The sequence below is a fragment of the Mus pahari genome, chromosome 19, assembly GCF_900095145.1.
Source record: "Mus pahari chromosome 19, PAHARI_EIJ_v1.1, whole genome shotgun sequence".
NCBI lineage: Eukaryota > Metazoa > Chordata > Mammalia > Rodentia > Muridae > Mus > Mus pahari.
In genome coordinates this window covers 86,662,775-86,685,972 of record NC_034608.1, presented here as the reverse complement: position 1 = coordinate 86,685,972, position 23,198 = coordinate 86,662,775, and the positions used below count along the sequence as shown (strand labels likewise).

General features: G+C 41.6%; 2 protein-coding genes and 1 pseudogene across 3 annotated transcripts in view; 1 reads left to right on the top strand and 2 right to left on the bottom strand.

Moving 5' to 3' along the window:
• Positions 1–3,711: 3,711 nt before the first annotated feature.
• Positions 3,712–23,198, bottom strand: part of LOC110336288 (zinc finger protein 709-like) — a 23,441-nt gene continuing 3,954 nt past the window's right edge. Inside the window, exons 1-4 of one of the 2 annotated variants that reach the window (XM_029531879.1) lie at positions 14,695–14,850; positions 9,456–9,582; positions 8,553–8,613; positions 3,712–6,227 (exon numbers count right to left, since the gene is read on the bottom strand). In XM_029531879.1, coding sequence (XP_029387739.1) covers positions 4,736–6,227; positions 8,553–8,613; positions 9,456–9,582; positions 14,695–14,697 — 1,683 coding nt within the window. In that variant the 5' untranslated portion in view covers positions 14,698–14,850 and the 3' untranslated portion in view covers positions 3,712–4,735. Of the gene's footprint in view, positions 6,228–8,552; positions 8,614–9,455; positions 9,583–14,694; positions 14,851–23,198 lie in introns of those variants that run through there. The other variant, XM_029531878.1, reaches the window with a different exon arrangement.
• Positions 14,823–19,068, top strand: LOC110336287 (annotated as a pseudogene).
• LOC110336303 (zinc finger protein 709-like) overlaps positions 19,657–23,198 on the bottom strand; it is a 7,515-nt gene continuing 3,973 nt past the window's right edge. Inside the window, exons 2-3 of the mRNA XM_021218741.2 lie at positions 22,831–22,957; positions 19,657–22,413 (exon numbers count right to left, since the gene is read on the bottom strand). Coding sequence (XP_021074400.1) covers positions 20,876–22,413; positions 22,831–22,957 — 1,665 coding nt within the window. The 3' untranslated portion in view covers positions 19,657–20,875. The remainder of the gene's footprint in view (positions 22,414–22,830; positions 22,958–23,198) is intronic.

Sequence of the window (23,198 nt, the reverse complement as noted above, 5' to 3'; positions counted from 1 at the left end):
ACTGTGGTGACAGCACTGTGATGACAGAACTGTGATGACAGCACTGTGATGACAGAACTGTGGTGACAGCACTGTGATGACAGAACTGTGATGACAGAACTGTGATGACAGAACTGTGGTGACAGCACTGTGATGACTGACAGCACTGTGATGACAGCACTGTGATGACTGACAGCACTATGATGACTGACAGCACTGTGATGACAGCACTATGATGACTGACAGCACTGTGGTGACAGCACTGTGATGACTGACAGCACTGTGATGACTAACAGCACTGTGATGAAAGCACTGTAAGACAGCTGAGCTGCTTCCTTTCAGCTCCAGAGCCAGAACTCACCATAGTCAGGTCACCCTTTCAGATGTCCATGGGATAGGATCTGTACCATTAAAAAATAGGCTCAGCCTAGCCTGGAAGTCAAGGGATGGTGTGGACAATTGACCCACGTCTTCATTGAACACATTAGGGAAAATATGAAGTGTGTTTTGGAAAAGATATCCTAAATACAACACCAATGATCTGACACTGCAAATAGTGGAACAAAGTCAAATGAGTGACATCATTGCACTGCCAGAAAAAGGTAGTCTGGAGAAATTGGAAGAGCTGCCACACCAGAGGAGGCCAGGATCTGCAGTTAAAGATAGTAGTAGTTCTTATAAGAATGATTCAGGGGCTGGAGAGATGGCTCAGTGGTTAAGAGTAACTGGCTACTCTTCTAGAAGAAGACAGCTCAGTTTCCAGTGTTAAGGTAGAAAAGACCAATTATTTGACACTTATTGATTTATTTAGTGACTTACTTAAAACACTGCTTGCCCTGCCCATTGCCAAGCATGACTTCACTTGCTACCTGGAACAGAATGACCTGGAGAAATACAAGTCAGCAGGTTGCCCTTAACCACCTGTTGATTGCCACATGTGCTTCATCAAATTCTGCTTGATCTCCTACCCCGGACCCAGGATCAAAGCCTTCAGGAACTATTCTAGCTTCAGTCCACCAGTGACTTCTCTCTTCTGTGATGCCAGGGAAGTGTAGTGATCCCCCCCAAAACAGAAAAGAGCCAATCTAACGTAATCACAGTAGGGTCTTTTTATTTGAGCTAGCTTGGGCCCTCAGTGCACCAATGTCATGCAGGACAGTTTTGGTGATGAGGAGTCCCGAATGTCTATCTATCTGGTCAAGACTTTATAGTAAGCAACAAGTGGAAGGTGAGTGTGCAAGGATCTAATTGGGATGATACTATGGCCTTTAACATAACTGGCTTGTGCAGGGAGTCATATCATAAACTTAATTTTTGCTTCTCTCTGAATTAGTAGTCATTAGGCAGGGGGTGGGCTTGTAACATGGGGTGCAGGTTTGTTAGGGGAATAACCTGGAGATGCTGGTCTGGTTGGAGGTATAACCTGGAGACACAGGTCTTGTTGGGGGGTTAGCTTAGAGACTAAAGCTAGGCTCAGGTTTTGTTGGAGCCAACTTGGAAACTAATTCTAGGTACAGGCCTGTTGATTTGCCTGAGTTTAAACTTAGGTCCGGTTCTCTAAAATAGAGTCTAAATTTAAAAGATTTGGCTTCTCACTTCCACTCTCATTGGTGTTGGAATGCTTATTCTAGAAATGAATGCAGTGGATGCTTGTATTTCCCATAATGGCCTGTAGTTATCAGTCCCAAGGCTGCTGAATGCTTGGTGATGCATTTGGGATAGCTTGCGTTCTTTTTGTGCAACTTTGCATGATTAGCTTCCTGCTGACTCCAACCTATTGTGTGATAATTTCTTCTGACTTTGTCCCATTTCCCCTCTGAAAATAGTATAAGATGCTGCATTTTTTAAATAAACTTGCTTTGTATGAGCCATCAGGTTGGCAAGATCTCTTGATCCTAACTTTCCCATTTTCTTTATTTTTGTCATCTCTGTGCCTCCCCCTCAAGTACCTGTCACTGAAGAATGGCCTGTTGGTTCAGGCCAACCTTCACTGTCACTCTACAGATATAGTACAGGATATCTTACACCCAGGTAATGAGGAAAATCTAAGCAGCCAGCAACCCTGTGTGTGCTTTTATTTCTGCCAGTGTAAAAAGGTTACTAACTTGTGGTCTCATTTTTCACCATAGGAAAAAAAATCCCAGATTCACCTGAAGGTTCTGACTCTTTATTATATTTCTGACATTATTTTAAACACCAAAGTATGCTCAGTGAGTATCTACTGATTCCCCAAAATCAACCTGGTGTCTCACAATTGCAATTCTTAGACACAAGCTCAGGGCTCAGTCTCATCACTGTCTATGAATCAGGATAAGAAGAAAAATTAAGGGTACATAGGATGGAAAAAAAAAAAAAAAAAGAGTCCCTCACTATGGTCAGGTTGGAGTTGGTCACTTGTTGAAAGTAAGAAATTTGGCAGAACCAACAAAACTTGCATAAACATTTCAAGACTATTTAAAAGTACTTTTTAATTATCTATACATATGCTTGTCTGTAGGTGCATGCAGCTGTCCACAGAAGCCAGCAGAGGGTTATGTATCCCATTATAGAAGGTTGTGTGCCCTAATATGGGTGCAAGGACCTCAACTTGGATACTCTGTGAGCACTATGCATTCTTACCATTGAGCCATTTCTCCATTCCCCAAAGTTAAAATAGAAATGATGAATGGATAGAACCTAACTTTACTATTTTCTCAGATTTAAACCTTTGTAGTGAGAATTCTGGATTTTTTTTTTTTTAAATCACATTATTTAAGAATGTTTTTGTTTTAATCCCCGGTGTGCTTTTAAAAAACAAGATTATAGAATATTTTCATTATAATCCAAGTGTGGGGACATGGAGCTACTTCACAGCATCTATGATTTGCCTTGTGTTCCAACAGAGGCATAGTTTTGCCAAGTGTAGCTACTTTCTGCAATTGTGTGAATTTGGAATCCTGTAAATTTTCTCAGAGAGTATATAAATACTAGAGCCCTAATAGGTGGGGTTGGTGGTTATTCAGGGGGATTGGTTGTGGCTTGTTCATAGTTGTGCTCAAACAAGAATGCCTCTCCTTTATCCTTTCTCTTCTATCTAGTGATGGGAGAAGGGTAAAGGGTGGGAAAAAGAAGAATCCACAAAGTAGCAAAAATTGGCTACAAACAAAAAATTGATTCAGGGATCTCTCTCTCTCTCCTTTCTATCCAGTGATAGGGGTAAAACTGGGGTTGGGGGAAGAGAATAAAGGGTGGGAAAAAAAAATCCACAAAGTAGCAAAGGCCAGTTACATTTGTCCTAAGTGAAAAGATTGCAAGGGAGGCTGTTTCCTGATTTCCTCAAGGCAGATAAGGGGAACTAGAGGTTCTTGGTTTTAATAGTACCCAAAAACATTTGTGTGTGTGTGTGTGTGTGGTGCTGGACAATCATGATAGGCTCTTCTACTGTGCTATGTTGTCATCCAAGTATTTCTTCCATGAAAAAGAATATTGTGGCAGTATGAATAAAAATGGTCCCCATACGCTTACATAAAGGCTTGGCTCCCAGTTAATGAAGTAGCTTGGTAAGGGTTAAAGGTGTATCACTGGGGTTGGGCTTGGGATTTCAACAGTCCTTGACATTTCCAGGTGAACTTTAAGCCAGTGACTCTTCCTGCTGCCTGTGGATCCCAATGTAGAACTCGCAGCTATATTTCCAGCACCATGTCTGCCTGCATGCCACCATATTCTCAACCATGTACCTCATCGTGATAATGGACTAAACCTCTGAACCTGTAACCAAACCCCAATTAAATCATGGTGTCTCTTCACAGCAATAAAACACTAACCAAGACAACAATCAAACTTTATTAAAGACAATTTTCTAGGAGGTAGAAAGAATACAAGTCAGAGGATGGGAGTACTGTGAAATGCAGTCTTTTGTTCACTATTGGCTATTACATCCATGAATTTGTAGTATTTGTGATTAACTACATTGGGTTAAGACAGCCAAAATTCTAGCATTGATAATGTAGATATCTTGAACCTTCAACCCTTACTGAGGAGTTATTGACAGTTGACAGCTTCTGAGGAAGTAGCTATGCTCATGTACACATGAGTAACAGTAACTGGATTTAATGGGTTGGAGAAAATGGAGTAATATGCTCATAACTCATTGTATATACGATTGAAATGATTAAGAATAAAGAAAAATAACACACAAAAATTTCTTTTATCAGGTAGACAACACAGCCCAGAACTCAAAGCTCTTGATCTTTAGTTTTACACTTCCGTAGTACTGGAATTATAGGCATATGCCATCGCACACAGAAAAACAGAAAACTGCTATGTGTTTTTCATACTTAATCTTCTGATTCCATGTGCATTGTTGTATGTGGCCATCTGAAGATCCTATTCTTGGTATATCATTTTTAGTCAAGGGTTTTCTCTCCATACTGTTATTTTGCATTTGCAAATGGATCGAAAACATCTCCTCATGCTATGGATTATGCATTTTCATGAATTTTAGAAGGTTAAGTGATAATGAAGTGTTTCCACATTTTATATTTAGGATTTCTCTCCAGTGTAAGTTTTTCTATGTTTGCTAAAGAAGCAGAATAAGTGAATATTTTTCTGTATTATATCCAGAAGTTTTTCTCTAGTGTGAATCCTTCCATGGTATCAAAAAGAACTAGGGTCAATGAAAGCATTCCATAATGGATACAAACCTTGAGTTTCTTTTTAGTATCAGCTATATCATGTATTTGAAAGGAATCAGAGCAACTAAGTTTCCCCACATTTATTACATTAACAGAGTCTTTTCTCTATGAGTCTTTTCATGTTTCTGAACACTACTGTAACAACCAAAGGTTTTCCCACAACACTTACAAATATAGGGTTTCTCTTCTGAATGAACTACATCATGCCTTCGAAGGGAACTGGACAAAGTGAAGGCTTTCCCACATTGCTTGCATACATAAGGTTTCTCTCCACTGTGAGTTCCTTCATGTATGTGAAGGGAAGTGGAACGAGCAAAGGCTTTCCCACATTCCTTACACACATAAGGTTTTTCTCCTGTGTGAATTCTTTTATGTATCTGAAGGTAATTAGAATGAGTAAAGGCTTTCCCACAAAGTTTACATGAGTAGGGTTTCTCTCCAGTGTGAGTTATTTTATGTATTTGCAGGTGGCTAGAACGAGTGAAGGCTTTCCCACACTGCTTACATAAATAAGGTTTCTCTCCAGTGTGACTTCTTTGATGTATGTGAAGGTAACTGGACTGAGCAAAGGCTTTCCCACACTGCTTACATACATAGGGTTTTTCTCCTGTGTGACTTCTTTTATGTATTTGCAGGTGGCTAGAACGAGCAAAGGCTTTCCCACATTGCTTACAGATGTAGGGTTTCTCTCCTGTGTGAGTTCTTTTATGTATTCGAAGGTAGCTGGATTGAGTGAATGCTTTTCCACAATGCTTACACACATAGGGTTTCTCTCCTGTGTGACTTCTTTCATGTGCTCGAAGGGTACTGTAGGAAGTGTAGGCTTTCCCACAATGCTTACACACATAGGGTTTCTCTCCAGTGTGACTTCTTTCATGTGCTCGAAGGGTACTGTAGGTAGTATAGGCTTTCCCACAATGCTTACACACATAGGGTTTCTCTCCTGTGTGATTTCTTTCATGTGCTCGAAGGGTACTGTAGGAAGTATAGGCTTTCCCACAATGCTTACACACATAGGGTTTCTCTCCTGTGTGACTTCTTTCATGTGCTCGAAGGGTACTGTAGGAACTATAGGCTTTCCCACAGTGCTTACACACATAGGGTTTCTCTCCAGTGTGATTTCTCTCATGGACTTGAACATTACTCTGTCTCTTAAAAGATTTCCCACACTGTTTACACACATGGTTTCTTTCTCTAGTATGGATCCTTTTATGATTTTGAAGAGAACTGAGATACTTAAAGGCTTTATCACACTGTTTACAGGCATAGGGTTTCTCTTGTGTGTAAATTTGTTCATGCTTCAGAAAGCTTTGGGGAGAATCAAAAGCCACTCCACTGTCTTTATATTTACATGGATTCTCTCCATGTACTTTATACTCATGTGTTTTGCATCTAGTCTGACCTCTGAGGGACACATTTAGCGATGAATGACCAGTGATATCTTCTCCACACACATGGCTTTCACAGGGCTTTTCTCCAGTTTTCTGGCTCACCACAGGATCTGGAATCTCACTGAAGATTTCTTCCCATTGACTATCTTCATCATATTCACAAAGCTTCTCTACCACTTGGTATCTGTAACAAAAGTGTAGAACATACAAAATGATTTTACACTTATTTAAAGGTAGAAAACTTACTTTCTTACATTATCAGGAAAAGAGTAAGCTTTACATTCTAAATAAACGGTACAAAATAGAGTGAAGACTCAGTAAGACAACTTAATTTCCACTAGTCAAAGCAGTGGTAATCATGTGGGGTTTCTCAGTATTTTCCCCAAAGTTAACTATTTTGTAAACATTGAAAAATCTATGTTATAGCCAGACAGTGATAGTGCATGCCTTTAATCCTGGCAGGGGCAGGGGCAGGGGCGGGGGCGGGGGCGGGGGCGGGGGCGGGGGCGGGGGCGGGGCAGCAGGAACATTTCTAAGTTCAATTCTAATGAGATTCAAGCTTCCCTGCTTGGGCCTTCCTTCTTGTATGGCTTCTTTGGGTCTCTGGTGCCTGTATTTTTATGACTAACATCCACTTATAAATGAGTACATACTATGCATGCCCTTTTGGGACTGGGTTACCTCACTCAGGGCAGGGGCAGGTGGATTTCTAAGGCCAGCCTAGTCTACAGTGAGTTCTAGGACAGCCAGAGCTACACAGAGAATCTCTGTCTCAAACAAAACAAAACAAAACCCACCACTACCACCAAACAAACAAACAACCTTGTACAACTTGTACAAATACTTTGGAAATCAATTTGGTAGTTTCTCAGAAAACTGGGACTAGTTCTACCTCAAGACCCAGCTATACCACTCCTAGGCATATGCCTAAGAGATGCTCCAACATCCCACAAAGACACTTGCTTAACTACGTTCATAGCAGCTTTATTTCTAACAGCCAGAAACTGGAAACAGCCTAGATGTCCCTCATCTCAAGCATGGATAAAGAAAATGTAGTACATCTGCATAATGAAATACTATTAAAAACAAAGACATCATGAATTTTGCAGGAAAATGGATAGAACTTGAGAATATTATCCTGAGTGAGGTAACCCAGTCCCAAAAGGACATGCATGGTATAGACTCACTTGGATATCAACCATAAAAGTCAGATACACAGACCCAAAGAAGCTAAACAAGAAGGAAGGTCCAAGTGAGAAAGCTTGAATCTCACTGAGAAGGGGGTTAAAAATAGTCATAGGAGGCGTACAGAAGGAGGAAACTGGGAGGAGGCAGCATGGGGAGGGGATGGGGTTTCAGGATCATGTGTGGGGAAGGACAGGCTTAGATGGCCATGAAAGTGAATGGAAATCTGCAACTGACTGGGGTGAGGAGGTGGGGTGCATCTTCATGATGAGACAGAGGCCTGGGATAAGGGAAGCACCCAAGAATCAATGGGGGTGAATTTAGCTATGACTTACTACATTGGGGATATGGAACCTGAAGAGGCCACATCTACATTGACTCGGGCAGATATAGACATCTACAGCCAAATAGTGGATGAAGTTTGGAGACTCTTATGAAAGAATAGGAGGAAGGATTGCATAGCCCTGAAGGGGATAGCAACTCCATGGGTAGACCAACAGACCTAACCTGGACCCTTAGGCCTTTCAGAGACTGAACCACCAATCAAAAACCATATATGGATTAGACCTGGGCTTCTCTGCACATATGTAGCAGATGTGTAGCTTGGTCTTCTTGTGGGTTCTGAACAACTGGAATGGGGGCTATCCCAAAAGCTGCTGTCTGTGGGATATGTTCTTCTAGTTGGGCTGCCTTGTCTGGTTTCAGTGGGAAAGGAAGCACCTAGACTCTCAGAAAATTGAGGTGCCAGAGTGTAGGGATACTGGGGGGTGGGGTGGGGGTGGGGTGAAACCTGCTCAGAGAAGGGGAGAAGGGAATGGAGGAAGGATTGTGAGAGGGGGGTAACCGGAAGGGGTCAGTGAGCAGATGTAAAACGATTAAGTAAAAAAAAAAAAAAAAAATTAATTTAAAAAAACCACCCCCCAAAAAATTCCAAAAAGAAAAAAAGGAAAAAAGAAAGAAAATCTGTAACATTTAAATATCGCTTAAGCATTCCTCATCCAAAACACAAAGAACAAATATGTTAAGAGTTTAAAGTCTTAAAACATATATGAGGTGAGACCTAAATGCAAACATGCCTTGCATCCAAAAATCTCTTTCTATAACATTAAAACATCAGAAAGTATCATTTGTGGTATCATGTTTATATGTAAATTCATATTTAAAATTCTGAATTACAGATGCTCAGTCAGTAGGTATATATTTAAAGTTATTTTGAAAGTAAATCACTTTGAAGCTTGGCTTACTTTGTTTTGTTTGTTTGAAATATTTTTTGCAATTCCAAGTTTCCTGAGAAGTATTACTTTTTCTTTTGGGTGTAAATTACCTTAGATTTCCCCCAGGATTTTTGTATGCATTTTCAGTGTTCTGTTCTCCCAATTTCTGTCCTAAAAGTAGACCCAGAAAACCCATTATGAATTATTATGCAAAATGACTCAAGTTCCTGTTACACTGTGACCATACCAAGTTGATTCATCTAAATACTCCATTTTCATATCCTAAGTCATAGAACAGCATTGATGGGCAGTGGACACTGTTCTCTGAATGAGGAAATTATATAAAGTGGAAATTTCTCATTTCTTTAGAGACTCAGGGTGCAATGATGCTTTGCTGGAGCAAACAGGTGAAAGAATGTTTTGCTGAAGGGGACACAGGTGAAAAGATGTTTTGCTATAGCAAACACATGAACGGACACATGATGTTTAGAAGGAATATAAATATGACACCACAAACAGTGGGAGGTCAAACACTGGTTTCCTTTGCTCCTCTTCACTGGCCTTCACTGCCGACATGCGTGCATCTGCTTACCTTACAACTGCCGACATGCGTGCATCTGCTTACCTTACACTGTGTTGCCGATCTTTGCTTATGGTGACTTCATAGAGGTTAAACTCACCAAAGAACGTGTGAGGTTCACCCAGCTTTTTGCCACTTCTGTGGACTTGGGAAGAATGGTGAGCCTCACAGCTTCTTCTGGACTGAACTGCCCTTGCTGATTGATTGATGTGTGGTGTCTGCCAAGGGTCTGATGTTTGGTAGTGGACTGGACTGAGAACGGTGAAGATTGGAATTGCCCCCCAAAAATATCTCTAAACAGATCCACTTTCTCCCCCATATCCTAATAACTTTTCTTTTCCACTGTCTCTGGTGGGTGGTAGTCTAGAGGGAAAGGTGAGCCTTTATTAAAGTAAGCTGTGAAAAAATATGCCTACAATTTTATCCCCCTTACCTATATCATGCAGGTTCCTGATGGTTTCTCTCATCACCGCTCTGTAAAGATTTTCCTGTGAAGGATTCAGTAAAGTCCACTCCTCCAGGGTGAAGTTCACAGCCACATCCTCAAAAGTTACCGACTCCTAAAACAAATCACATATATTTTCAGGAGCAAGGTGAAACTGGCAGCACTCAGGACCCATACTCAATTCATAGGAAATGCTCATGATGTTGGGAATGCTTGACATTTATTTTGTGAGATGATTATTAAGTTATGCTCCCTATCAAACAACTTTTCTGGTGCTAGATTTGAACACTGTATTGAAGAACTAACAGAACAATGACATCTGGTGACTTGTGCTAAGTTGCTGGGTCATCCCTAAGTTTTCATTGCAGGTACCATCTCTTTTACTTGTGTCTAGACGACAGGCCTCATCACTTTAACTGCCAAGAGGAGCTTGTTTTGCCAAAACACTTCTTGTATTTGCTTTACTAGCATCTGCTCTGAATGTTAGTACTAGTTTTAGATGCTCAGTAGAGACAGTCTTCCAATCTCCCTGGGACATGTCTTTAATGAGTTTCGTCTATAGACACATCTTTACACTTGTTGAAACAACATGTTCCCTGAGAAATATACATTTTCTGTGATTACACTAAAAAGCAACATTTGGAAGTATGAATACAATATCCAATAGTTCAAAATGAAATAAATGATACATAAGATTAAAGAAAGTGTTCTATAGCACAATAGAGTAATTACTATTAAAATGCACATTTTAAAACATAGCAGAGAAGAATTTGACGTTCTAACACAGTGGATGCTAACTTATACAGCATACATACAAGAAGCAGACTGATGATAAAACAGGTACTCTTGAATGCTGGCAGAACTCAACAAAACTTTAATATATGTGGGTCAACAACAAACTGATATCTAATTGGATACTGCATTATATTTATCTGTATTTCATGTTTAGTAACCAACTCACTGTATAATTAAATGAAAACAATAAGACTCTAAGCTTTGAAAAGTCTGTCAAGTTCTTTAGGATACAACAGAGAATTTTTTTTATAATAAAAAACAAGTTGTAATAGTGTATGTCTTTAATCCCAGAATGTGGGAGGCAGAGGCAGGCTGACTATGTGAGTTCAAAGTCATGGCTTGATCTACATAGGGAATTACTAGTCAAGGCTTTGTAGTGATCTCTCTCCTGGAAAGAGCAAGCCAGTGAGGTGAGGGTAGGGAATGAATGAATCAAGGAGAGCAGGGATGTGTAAGATGGCAACAAAGCCCCGGATGGAGCTGGCCTGTGGCTTTAGGAGCTGCCTCTGGCCTGACTACAGTTCTAACTAGTGTGATCTCTCCCAGATATAGTTTCCACACTCAAGAGAGGAAAGGGACCCAGGATCCAGGCCATGATGTATCCTTGGTGGATTATGCTAGCTTTGGCAGCCATGAAGTCTACATGGGTCAAGAAAGCTGTAGCCAGGGCTGGAGAGATGACTCAGAGGTTAAGAGCACTTGTTGCTCATCCAGAGGTCCTAAGTACAACTCCCAGGAACTACATGGATATTCAGAACTATCTATTATGAGATCTGTTGCCCTCTTCTGGCATTCAGGATATATATATATATATTTAAAGCTGTGGCTAATCCTGTTCAGCAGGAAGTAAAATCTTTGTGACTTAGAAGCTTCTCAGGTTACTACACAGGAAGCTCTTTTGGGGTTAGTGAAGCCTGTGACATCAGGAACATGATGAGATGGGAAGAAACGTCTACAGAAAAAAACAAAACAAAACAAATGCAAGAGATAGAAAGAGGACTTGGAGTAGAGCTAGAGAAGACTACCCATGGGTTCCTGGCTGTTGCTAGCCTCTTGTGTTCATCCTGTCCCTTAAGATACTAGTTACTTTAAGAGGCCAGATCCCACAGCCTAAAGCCATCAGGCCACCCTCATTTAGCTTTCCCCAGGACAGGGTTAAGAAGCTGTTTTGTTGTCATTAAGCCCTCACCTCTCTTACTCTCTGTCCCTCCTTCTCTCTCCCTCTCTCCTCTCTCCACCTGTCCACGGCCAGCCTCTCTCTACTTTCTCCTTTCTACAATATGGCTGTCCTGGAGCTCACTCTGTAGACCAGGCTGGCCTCGAACTCAAGAGATCCACCTGCCTCTGCCTCCTGAGTTCTGAGATTAAAGGTGTGTGCCACCACTGCCTGGCATGGTACAGTTTTCACAGCCTCTAATTGACAGCCCCAAGCATCTCCTGGACATCCCATATTCCCTGTTAGTAAGCTATCTCCAATTGAATCACATGGTGTAGGGATTACTGCTACACCAACAGGGTAGAAAAGCCATAGTTTCTTTTATTAAGGGGCTTTCTCTGAAGGCTCTTTTCTGACCCCCACCCCCAACATAATGTACTTGTTCCTTTCGAATACTCTCCCCAATGAAGGCCCAATCCTAGTCTGAGGCCCTTTATCCTAACAGAGCTCATTCCTAGAGGGTAATATGTGATATTTCCCACCTGCTGCGTTCCTTTCTGTATTTAACACTGACGACTATGTGAATTTTTCCTTGATTTGTAGGAATGTTTGGAATGTCACTTGAAGTGCTAAAGGCACTACTGCAGGATGCTTCTCTTCCATAGTCCCTATGACCAGAATCAATGCGTGAATCTCAGGGTTTCCAGGTGTGTGGGGTCCAGTATCTGTACCATAGTATGAATAATTTTCAGTTGGAATCTCCAAGAATCCAGTCATCCTAGAAGGCACCCAGCATGCTAAAAAATTCCAAATGTTTGTCTGGGCAGATGGCTTAGCAGTTAAGTACTTGTTAGTTTAGATCTCTGAGACCCAGTAAATGATGGGTAGGTACAATGGCCTGCTTGTAATTACAGCCTAGGAAGTTGGAGACACAAGTCTCTAAAGCAAGCAAGCTACCTAGCACTACTACCCTTTTCAGTGAGCCCTGGCTTTAAGACCCTGCTTTAATGAAGAGGGTGTAAAAGTGGGCTTTCTCAAGCACATGTATATTTACATACATGAAAAATAGAAAAAGAAAAGAAAAGGTGGCTTTGATTCCAAATGTTTATACTTTTCTGGTACAAAAAAAATTACTAGAAGGGACCAATGTGCGAGTTCAGTAATTAAAGAGCAAGTGTATGGACAATCACACCAAACCAAAACAGGACTGTTGCCTACTTCAGATTACCACCTTGACTCTATCTTCCCAGTTGTCATAGGATTTTTATTCTGTTTATTACTGAGGTATGGACAGGTAGCAGCATCAAGACAGATTGTTGTATCAACATTCCCCTGTCCTGGGTAGTCCCAGCCCACACAGAGGACAGCTACGTAAGTCATCCTGCACTCAGCTCCCAGTGTTCAATCCTTATTCTTTCTTTTCAGAAGCAATCTTACTATGTAGTCTTGGCCTGGAATGCTACATAGACAGGGAAAGTCTGCAAATGACAGAGATCTGCCTGTCTCTGCCTGCAGAGCTGGGACTAAGAAAGCATATGCCACCACAATGGACAGGTTTTCAACTCTTTGACTGGCAGCATCTGGAAATCTCCAATTTCCCTGAGAACATAACTACTGTTTCTTATCCCTCAGGGAAGTTCTTATTCTAGTCTGTTTGTAAGGAGAGCTTGGTTTCATCCCTGACTAGTTATGCACATCTGGTTTGGGTTCCTGTAGTACCTATCAAAGGAGGGAGAGAGCCCTATGATTTATAAAATTGTAATGTAAAATCTGTATTTGAAAGGAGGAAAGAAGTAGTTAAATGTCTTGACAAATTGAAAGATATCAATTAATGGGGTGCAAAGACAATAAAGTAGAAGGAAAATATCTGCAATACAAGAAATCGAGAAGGATGAGTGTGCTGAGTATAAACTAAACCATCACATCAGTAAAGATGGAAAAATTACTAAAACATTTAAACCACATGTAAAAAAAAACATAGCCACTTGATAATTAATAGTCAAATAAATACTAAGTGGATCCCACTATATACCATGAGGACAAAGTTCAGTCAACTAAATAATATTAAGTGCTGATCACAGAAAAGTTACTCAGGAATAAAATTTGATATAGAGCTGAGGCTGTAGTTCAGTTGGTACATGGTAGATACTTGTCTAGCATACATGAGGCCCTGGGTTTAAATTTCAATGCTGCAAAAAACAGGAGTTAGTGATGTGCTCATATAATCCCAGCACTTGGAAGGTGGCCGTAAGACTATCAGAAACTCAAAGTCAAGCTTGGCTATAAACTAAGTTTATCAACAGCCTAGGATATATAAGATCTAGTCTCAAAAACAAACAAACAAACAAACAAAGCAAAACAAAACAAAGAAACTGATACGTTTGCAATTCACTGTGATTTGAACTTGACAACGACTTAAAGTCCAGTCATTTAGAAAAAAAAAACCATTTATTGCTGGAAAAAGGAACATAGGTGAGAGCAGTATTTAACCCAAGAGTAAAAGATAAACCTGAAAACCCTCAAGTACCAAACGCACAGAGATGACGAAAATTGAAAAGTTCTTGCCTCCGACCTTAAGTCATAAGGGATAAAGATAGTCACGTCATACTCTATAAAGGGATAATCTACCAAGAGGATATTACAATCCTAAATGCGAGAGCCGCATGTACCCATGGAAAAGAACTGTGACTGTCCCCCGAGAAGCTCACTCACACCTCGGTATGTCTCAGTCTTCCCACGATCACTTCCATTAATTTCTGCGCTTAAGATCTATATTAAACATATTTCTTGGGCCCGGAGAGATAACTCGGTGTGTAAGAGTGCTCGCTGAGCAAGGGTGAGAACCCAAGTTCAAATAAAAGACACCCAAGTGAAAGCCAGACATGGGGACAGAGCCCGGAGGTTCGCTGGAGCTTGCTAGCAGGCAGCCTAGCCACAGGTTCAGTAAGAAACCCTGTCTCACAGGAATAAGGTGGGCCGTGACAAAGCAGGACACCGGGTGACCTCCCCTGGCCCCCGTGCATGGCGGGGCGTAAAGTCTCACTCGCAAGAGCTGTCTCCTAAACTTCCAGCTCTGCTCCACACCACCCAGCCTCGGCAGCCCGCTTTCGACTGACTTTCCCTAAGAGGAAAAGCGGCTTTTCTGGAGCCGCAGGCGACAGTGCGCAGCCGCCCTTCCGCCCCCGGCGCAGCGCTGTCCCGAGCCCCGGCGCGGCACCGGGATCCCCGCCCGGGACCAAGGGCGCCGCGCACAGCCCCGCCACTCGCCTGGCTCACCATGTCTGTGCCCGGGCCTGCCGCGGCTCCACAGAGGCTCCGGAACAGGCACTCACACGGCCGCCGAGGCTCAGCAACTTGGACTTCCTCAGGTGAAAGCGAGGAGGAGGGAGATGCCAGCAAGAAAGATGGAGGGTGAGGAACTTCCGCTCCTCCCGCCGGCGCTGCTGATTGGTCAGCTCACACACGGGCGTTTCCGGCGGACCTCCAGACCGGTCCTAGGGTATGACGTCATACAGCCAAGGACCCTACACCGTCCGGGACTCCCACAGTTGGTTGCTGAGGAAGGGAGATGGCGGGCTAGGCGCTGCCTCTTGGAGCCCTGAGACAGTTCGTACCTGCCGCTCCTTTGGCCCTCATTGCTGGGCCCACAGATCCAGTCCCCGAAGCCTAAGTGACAGAATAAATTTATCCTCTCTCTGACTGACACAACCACTCCCTCTCCTGTCAGCAACACTAATGAGATTCATTGGGACACACAAAGACGTAAAAGATGAAACAATTCGAGAGGACAAGAGCAGGTAAAGGACTGTGTGTGTATGAATATAAACAAGATACATGAGTGAAAATGTTATAATGAAGCATTCCGAGAAAACTCTACTTTCCAGCAATTAAGAAGAAAAAGCTTCAGCAGCTCTTCCACAAAGGACATTCTTTTTAGGAATGAGGTTTATTATAAAGTGCCCCAAGCCATGATTAGCCCTGTAAGTGGAAGGAACACCATTAGAAACAGTACAATTTATGCAGCTCTAAAAATAGGGCCTTAAAAGAAGGGGCAGGCTTCCACTCAAAGCCTGGCAGGCGGGTCAGGGAGGAGGTGATGGGGGAAGGGGGTAGAGGAGATGAGGGGCAGGCAGAGGTGGGCAGACTGACCTTGAAAAGGGGAGGGGAGAGCAGAAGAGCCTTAGGTACAGCTTTCATGTCTGGACCAAATCCTCCTAAGGTGTCTCAGACTACTCCCCAGAAAAAATAAAAAGGTCTGATTTTTAAAAATTACCTTTTGGGGGGTAGGAACTTTCATATCACGTGATTCAGCATAGTGTACCTGAACGGGAGCAAGGAGAAGCCAGGCACTATAGAGAACTATCACAGCACTGCACACTGCTTAACTCTGTCCGAGAGAGCTGCATAAAAGCTGCGATTGGGCCTAAAGGAGCAGGCTGGTAAAAACCAGCCACTTTGGCCCACCTTGAGGGGTGTTAGGTCTCACAGAATCCCTGGACAAATGGCTGAGGTGTAGTAACAGATAAAGCAGCCACTGGTCAGCTCTCCCACTGCCGGAGGCTGGGCTCCCCCCCCCCCCGCCTCTGATCCTGTTACCTTTTGTTTCCTGGATCTCTCTTAGTCCTGTTTCCCCATTCTCTCCTCTCCTGCTTTCGGCAGCCTCTCTTCTCACGGTCCAGTTCATGGACCCTTCTAGATTTCTTTGGCTGTACTGTCCCACCTATCTACAATGGACCTCTTCAACCATGCCTAACAGCCTTCATGTCAAAAATTTTCATTCAGGGAGTAACCATTTCAGAACTTACTCTTGACTTTCCAGAGTGAGCACTTTACTTCTTCCTCTGTGGTGGACCCTTTCAGCCTCTATAACCAGTCTCACAGAAACGAAGATATTTAAGAGACATATGTCTTATACTCTACCAGACTAATGTGAAATGATGAACCTTAAGAAATAGCAATTTCCCAAAGAATCTTAAATTTGGAGAACAAAAAGGTGCCAGCCTGAAGGGGATTTATGACTTATAAGTTTACTTTTCAGGACTCTGCTGAAGTCCAAGCACTAATAGGCCAATGGTGGGTGGGGCTAGACTGAGGTTGCCTAGTTGCCATAGGGTAGCTCAGCTGTCAGTCTGACCCCCTGAGAAGGGGAAACCTCAACTGAGCAACTGCTGCCACCCAGTAGTGGGCATGTCATGTCTGTGCGTCATTTTCTTGCTAACTAATGTAGGAGGGCCCAATCCACTGTGGCAGCCTTCTTGTCTTTAGAATCCAGAATTAAAACATTCTTTTTTCTTATGTGTGTGCTTATATGCCTGCACACTTGTGGATGCACAGAAGCCAGAGGAGGACATCAGGTGTCATTCTCTTTCTCCATCTTATTCTCCCAAGAAAGGGTTTCACTGAATCTAGAGTCAGGGGGCAGATAGGAAACCCAGCCATCTTCTGGGCCTGGCCCTCTCTACTGACATCACCAGTGTTTGTGGCTAAGCTCAACTTTTTATGTGGGTACTGGAGACCAAACTCAAGCCTCATACATGTAAAGCAAGCACTCACCTTCACTGTGCCCCTCCCTCCCCAGGCAAGAGGATTTTCACACATAAACAGGATCACATTTAGACTAAAGGCTTATATGAACTGACTGTAATATTAAAAGATGACTAATTGATATCACATTTGCTAAGTAGCATAACAGATTTATCATCCATTCTTGTGTTTATGTGTGCCAGTGCTGAGAACACCAGTTGACATATTAGGCCAGCAATGAAAGCTTTCTTTACACAGTGAGTTTCCATGAAGATTGATACACACCTCAGCTTCTGTATGGTGTCCCCTGGTAATACCTACTTTTCTTTATAGCTCTGAGTGGGTGTTTCAACCTTGGTTCACCAACTCTCTTGTCTCAAAAATAGAAGTACTCTTATTTGCAAATAGTTTGTTCTTACATCACACTATGATTAGAGCAGCTACATGGTTGTGCTTGCTTCTATGCTCCTACTTTACAACACTGTCACAGCAAGGGACGTTTGGAAATTACTTCTGTGCAGTGAGACCTTTACTGCACTTCAGAGCTAGGCAGGGCCCTTCTCAGGGTCTACTATGGCAATTTACCTAAACATTTACCTACAGACACAACATCAAGGGATGATTATTAGCCTAGCTCTTAGTTCAGGGAGACATGGTGTCAAGGGACTGACTAAGGCAAAAAGTGGGGCAGAAGAACATCTTCCTCTGGCCTCCAAAGGAACACAGGCACAGACATCTATGCATGTACCACACCCACCATGCTTACACATGCCACACAGACACAAAATAATAAAATAAAATGATATTTCTGATGAACAGTTCAGATATGGTATGTAGATAGATAGGTTCATTACTGCAATCTGTTACATTTGACGTGATCAGGGGCTTGGTACTGGGGATCTCTGGCCAGAGTACACTTAAACCAGTGGCATGTATCTTTCGGTAAGAGAAGTGAAGGGAAAATTATGATAAAAAGGTGTAACATAAATATGATAAAATTTACATAGGAATAGAGCATTAATTAGTAAGATTCCACCACATAAGGAATTTTCATCAGCATTTTGGCAATAATGACTGATGAAAATTTTGAAAAATGTGAAGTTGATCTCTTTATGGTTATTTTGCAGATGTTGTCAATATATATATAAAAAATCACACACACACATATATACTGTTGAAAATAGTTAAAACTATAAAATATGCACAGAATTATTTGGAGAAAATATTAAAAGTCAAAAATAAAACTCGTGGTGGTGCTGTGGACCAGAGTGGCTTTGCCTCATCTCCACTTTCCAGGGTGGCTCTCATGTTGCTACTCTGATGTCCAAAGGTGTCCAGTGATTTGAAGAATACTGACGCAGGAGTTAACCCTGGAGCCATGTGACTAACCAGCGGGCAGTTTTAGAAGAAACTGGAAATAAAGTTGGTCTAATTTCCATTCCAAGTTTAGGCTTCTACAGGAAACTCCATACATGTGCATTGCCATCATGGACCAGTTCCTACATGTTCAGCTGATCTGCAGGAAGAAGCTGCAGCTGGTTAGGACCACAGCTCTGCTTTTGACTTCCAAATATGATGCTTTCGCTGAGTAATGAAGACTTTGTTTATATCTTAGACAATGCTTACTCCAGTTCCCAAATCTGGGAAATGGAAACTTTGATTTTGAAAAGTTGAATTTGGAGTTGGGCTGGCCTTCACCATTCTACTTCTTAAGGTGAGCCTCAAATGCCAGGGAGGTCGATGTTGAACGACACACTTTAGCCAAGTATCTGATGGAGCTGACACCCCTGCTGCAGCTGCTGTTTCCTGCCTGTCTTGGATGGTGCCGGCCAAGGAAAACGCAATTTAAAGCAGCAGTATTACACAGGATACATGGAGAGTGAAGCACTGGAAGTCATAAAGCACTTGGCCAAGAACGTTGTGAAAGTCAATGAAAATCTCACCAAGTTCATTACTGTCAAGAATGCCAGCAGCAGACTCCTGAAGGTCAGGATCCCTCACCTGAACTCCAAAACCATCAGAGACCTGGCTTCCCCTCTGATGTTTAAGACCTAGGCAGTGGGGCTTCTATACTGCATTTCTTAGATTTTTGTACATACTTTATCTAGTTTATGGCACAAAACATCTTCTCAGACTAATTTTCTAACTGTGCATTTGAGAAAAAATAAAGTTAATGGTTTTCTTAAGGCAAAAAAAGTGAAAAATAATTAAATCCACTTTAAAAGTCACACACACACACACACACACACACACACACACACACACACACACCATGACAAGAGCCTAGTAAGGAAATACAGACTATTAACTGCCTTTTGTGAGAGCACCTAGCTTGCATGAGTGGAAGCCAGAGGACTTCATCAAGCATCCTCTTCTACTGCCTCTGCATCTTTGCTTGTGACAGTCTTGCACTAGTCTTGGAGCTTGCTTTTCACCTAGATTGACTGGCCAGCAAGTTGCAGTAATCTTCCAGCACCACCCCCACTTTCAACAATGATGTTACAGGCATGTTTTGGCTACGTGTGGCTTTTTACATGGGCACTGGGGATATGACCTCAGTCCTGATGCTTTTCCATCGAGCCACTTTCCCAGCCCAATTAAACATTTTTATAGGTTCATTAGACACAATTATTTAAAAAAATACATAAAAATTAAAACTGTTCACATATTAGAAAGACATTTCAATCCAATGTTTAAATTAAAAGCAGGAAAAGTTATTAACTGACTTTACTAACAGTGAAACTATAGATTAAGCACATGCAACTATTTAAGTAAATCTTATTAAATAATTTCACTAAAACATTTCTTTTCAAGAATAAAATAAGGAGCATACTGTATTATTCAGATCTACCTACAAATGTGCCACTGACTGCAATTTCTAAAGCATTCTACACAAATTATTTTATACCAGGTTCTTCACATTAGTTGTGTTAACAGAATCGTATTGCATCAGACTTTGATGACATTATATGCTACAAAAGACAATTCTACCTATATTTATAAGGTTTTGACTGTGTATTTTGATATACTGGACAACTGAAGACTTACAGTTTTCTTCTAATGGAAGCTCTTGATATGGTGTGTTCTTTTGTGTGTGGTGTGCATGATTGTGTGGATGAGTGTTCATATGTGTGGGCACACACTGTACTTGCACATAGAGGCCAGAGGTTGACGTAATGACAAGAGCCTAGTAGGAAAATCCAGACTTTTGTGTGTTGGGTGTCTTCCTTAATCATTCTCCACTTTAGTTTTTGAGAACTCTCTTATTGGACCTGAACTGACTTGATGCCCAAAGGTGTCCAGTGATTTGAAGAATATTGACGCAGGAGTTAACCCTAAAGCTAAAAGCCATGTGACTAACCAGCGGGCAGTTTTAGAAGAAACTGAAAATAAAGTTGGTCTAATTTCCATTCCACGTTTAGGCTTCTACAGGAAACTCCATACATGTGCATTGCCATCATGGACCAGCTAACCAGCAAACCTCAGGGGCTCTTCTGCCTCTGCCTCCCTGGCACTGGATTGCAGGGATGTGCCATCATGTCTGGCTTTTATACGGGTGCTGAGGATTTAAACCCAGGATCTCATGCTTCTATGGCAAGGACTATAAAAACTGAGACATCGCCTCATCCCTGTAGTGGTTTCTGAGAAGTAAACTGAGACAAGTAGAGATAATCCCACATGCTTTACATTGATACAAGTTAAATTCATTATGCCATCATGTCTGCTAGAGAGATCTGATGCTTTCCTTTAGTCTATATTTAGAGATAAGTTTCCACTGTGTCTCCATTCATGTTTTTTTTTTTTTTTTTAAGGGAACCAGAACATGTTAAGGCTTATTCACATATCTTATATCCATATGGTTTTTCTGTTTGTTTTTCTTTTGAGTTAATGAAATTAAAACTTATTCAAAGAGGAGAAGGACTTCCAACGTAGCTTACACACAGTGCACCCTTTCATGGTATCTAAGGGAACCATGAGTGCTGTAGGATTTCCCACATTGTTTACATACATATGGTTTTTCTCCAGTGTGAATTCTTTCATGGCATCGTAGGGAACTGTGATCAGTGAAGGCTTTCGCACAGAATTTACATACATATGGTTTCTCCCCTCTGTGGATTCTTTCATGGCGTTGAAGAGAACTGTGATAAGTGAAGGCTGTCCCACACAGCTTACATACATAGGGTTTCTCTGCACTGTGAATATTTTCATGGCAACGGAGAGAACTGTGATACATAAAGGCTTTCCCACACTGCTTACACACATAGGGTTTCTCCCCAGTGTGAGTCCTTTCATGGCAATGGAGGGAACTGTGAAACGTGAAGGCTTTCCCACACACCCTGCATAGACAAGGTTTCAAACCACTATGGATTCGCTCATGTTTTTTCAGTGCGCTGCTCAACACAAAGGCTTTCCCACACTGCTTACAGCCATAGGCCTTCTCTCCCCTGTGAATCTGTTCATGGTATCGAAGAGCATTGTGATGCATGAAAGCTTTCCCACACTGCTTACATGCATAGGGTTTCTCTCCACTATGAATTCTTTCATGACACTTCAGAGAGCCCTGACGACTGAACGCTTTCCCACACAGCTTACATACATAGGGTTTCTCTCCACTATGAATCCTTTCATGACACTGAAGAGAACTGCAATCAATGAAGGCTTTCCCACATACCTTGCATTCATAGGGTTTCACTCCAGTATGAATTCGTTCATGTCTTCGCAAGGCACTAGAACAAGTGAATGTCTTCCCACATTGCTTGTACACATAGGGTTTTTCTAAACTATGAATCTTTTCATGGCACTGAAGGGAACTGTGATCACTGAAGGCTATTCCACACTGATTACATATGTATTTTATTCCATTGTGAGTTTGTTCATGACTTTCAACCTTCCTCAATGAAGGAAAGACTTTCAGAAATTGCTTGCATTCATAGGGTTTCTCTCCACTATGGGTCCTTTCATGACGACGAAGGCCACTGGAATAAGAGAAGGTTTTGCCGCATTGCTTACATATATAAAGCTGTTCTCCAGTGTGAATTCTTTTATGTGTCAAGAAAGAACTGGAAGAGTAAAAGGCTTTACCACATACTTTACACATATATGGCTCATCTCGATTATGTGTTATTATGTGTTGTTGAACACCAGCAAGAGTCAGAGAGTCTTTCCCACTTTGCTTTAAAACACAGGACTTTTCTGTAGCATGCATTTTTTCATGCCCCTGAACAAAATTGTGTCTGCTAAAATAGTCTTCAGTTTGCTTATATTTGTAAGTTTTCTCTTCATTGTGAATCTTCATATGTTCCAGAAAACTTTGGGGAGAACTAAAGAATTTCCCACACTTCTTACATGTGCCTGGTTTCTCTGTGCATTCTTGACTCTCACATAGTTTATAGTCAGTCTGAACTGAAATGGAAGGAATTTTTCTTAAATTTTCAGAGCCATCTTCAAGGATCCAGTCTTCGTGCTTTTTTGCTAGAATGTAGATCCAGAAAAATCACTTTGAATTAATACAACACTATAGAAAAATATTAGATTCTAAGTAGGTTTCTGGTATAAGATCATGACTGGTTTATTGTACAAATCATGGAGCTTGTACAAATCTTTTTTTTTTTTGAAATAAATGTTCTCTCTTTTTTTTAAAAAAAGATTTATTTATTTATTATATGTAAGTACACTGTAGCTGTTTTCAGACACCCCAGAAGAGGGCGTCAGATCTTGTTATGGATGGTTGTGAGCCACCATGTAGTTGCTGGGATTTGAACTCAGCACCTTTGGAAGAGCGGTGCTCTTAACCGCTAAGCTATCTCTCCAGCCCCACTTGTACAAATCTTGCTTAGCAAAAATAATTGTTTTCTCATGGACTAAACAAGGCAGTGATCTTACCCTTACCTATGGCAGCCAAGTTCCTGAAGGTCTCCTGCATCACATCTCTGTGTAGCCTCTTTTGGGAAGAATCCAGCAAAGCCCACTCCTCTGCAGTGAAGTTCACAGCCACATCCTCAAAAGATACAGACTCCTAAAAACATTTTCAGGAGGAAGGGTGAGACTCAGCATTGGAGAGCTAGACTCAATGCTTATGATGTTTATAGAATGCTGTGTTGTTTAAATGTTCAATCCAGGTAATGTTCATTAGAGTTCTAGTTAATACTCCTTTTTTTTGTTGTTGTTTGTTTTTTTTTAAGATTTATTTATTATACATAAGTACACTGTAGCTGACTTCAGACACACCAGAAGAGGGCGTCAGATCTTATTACAGG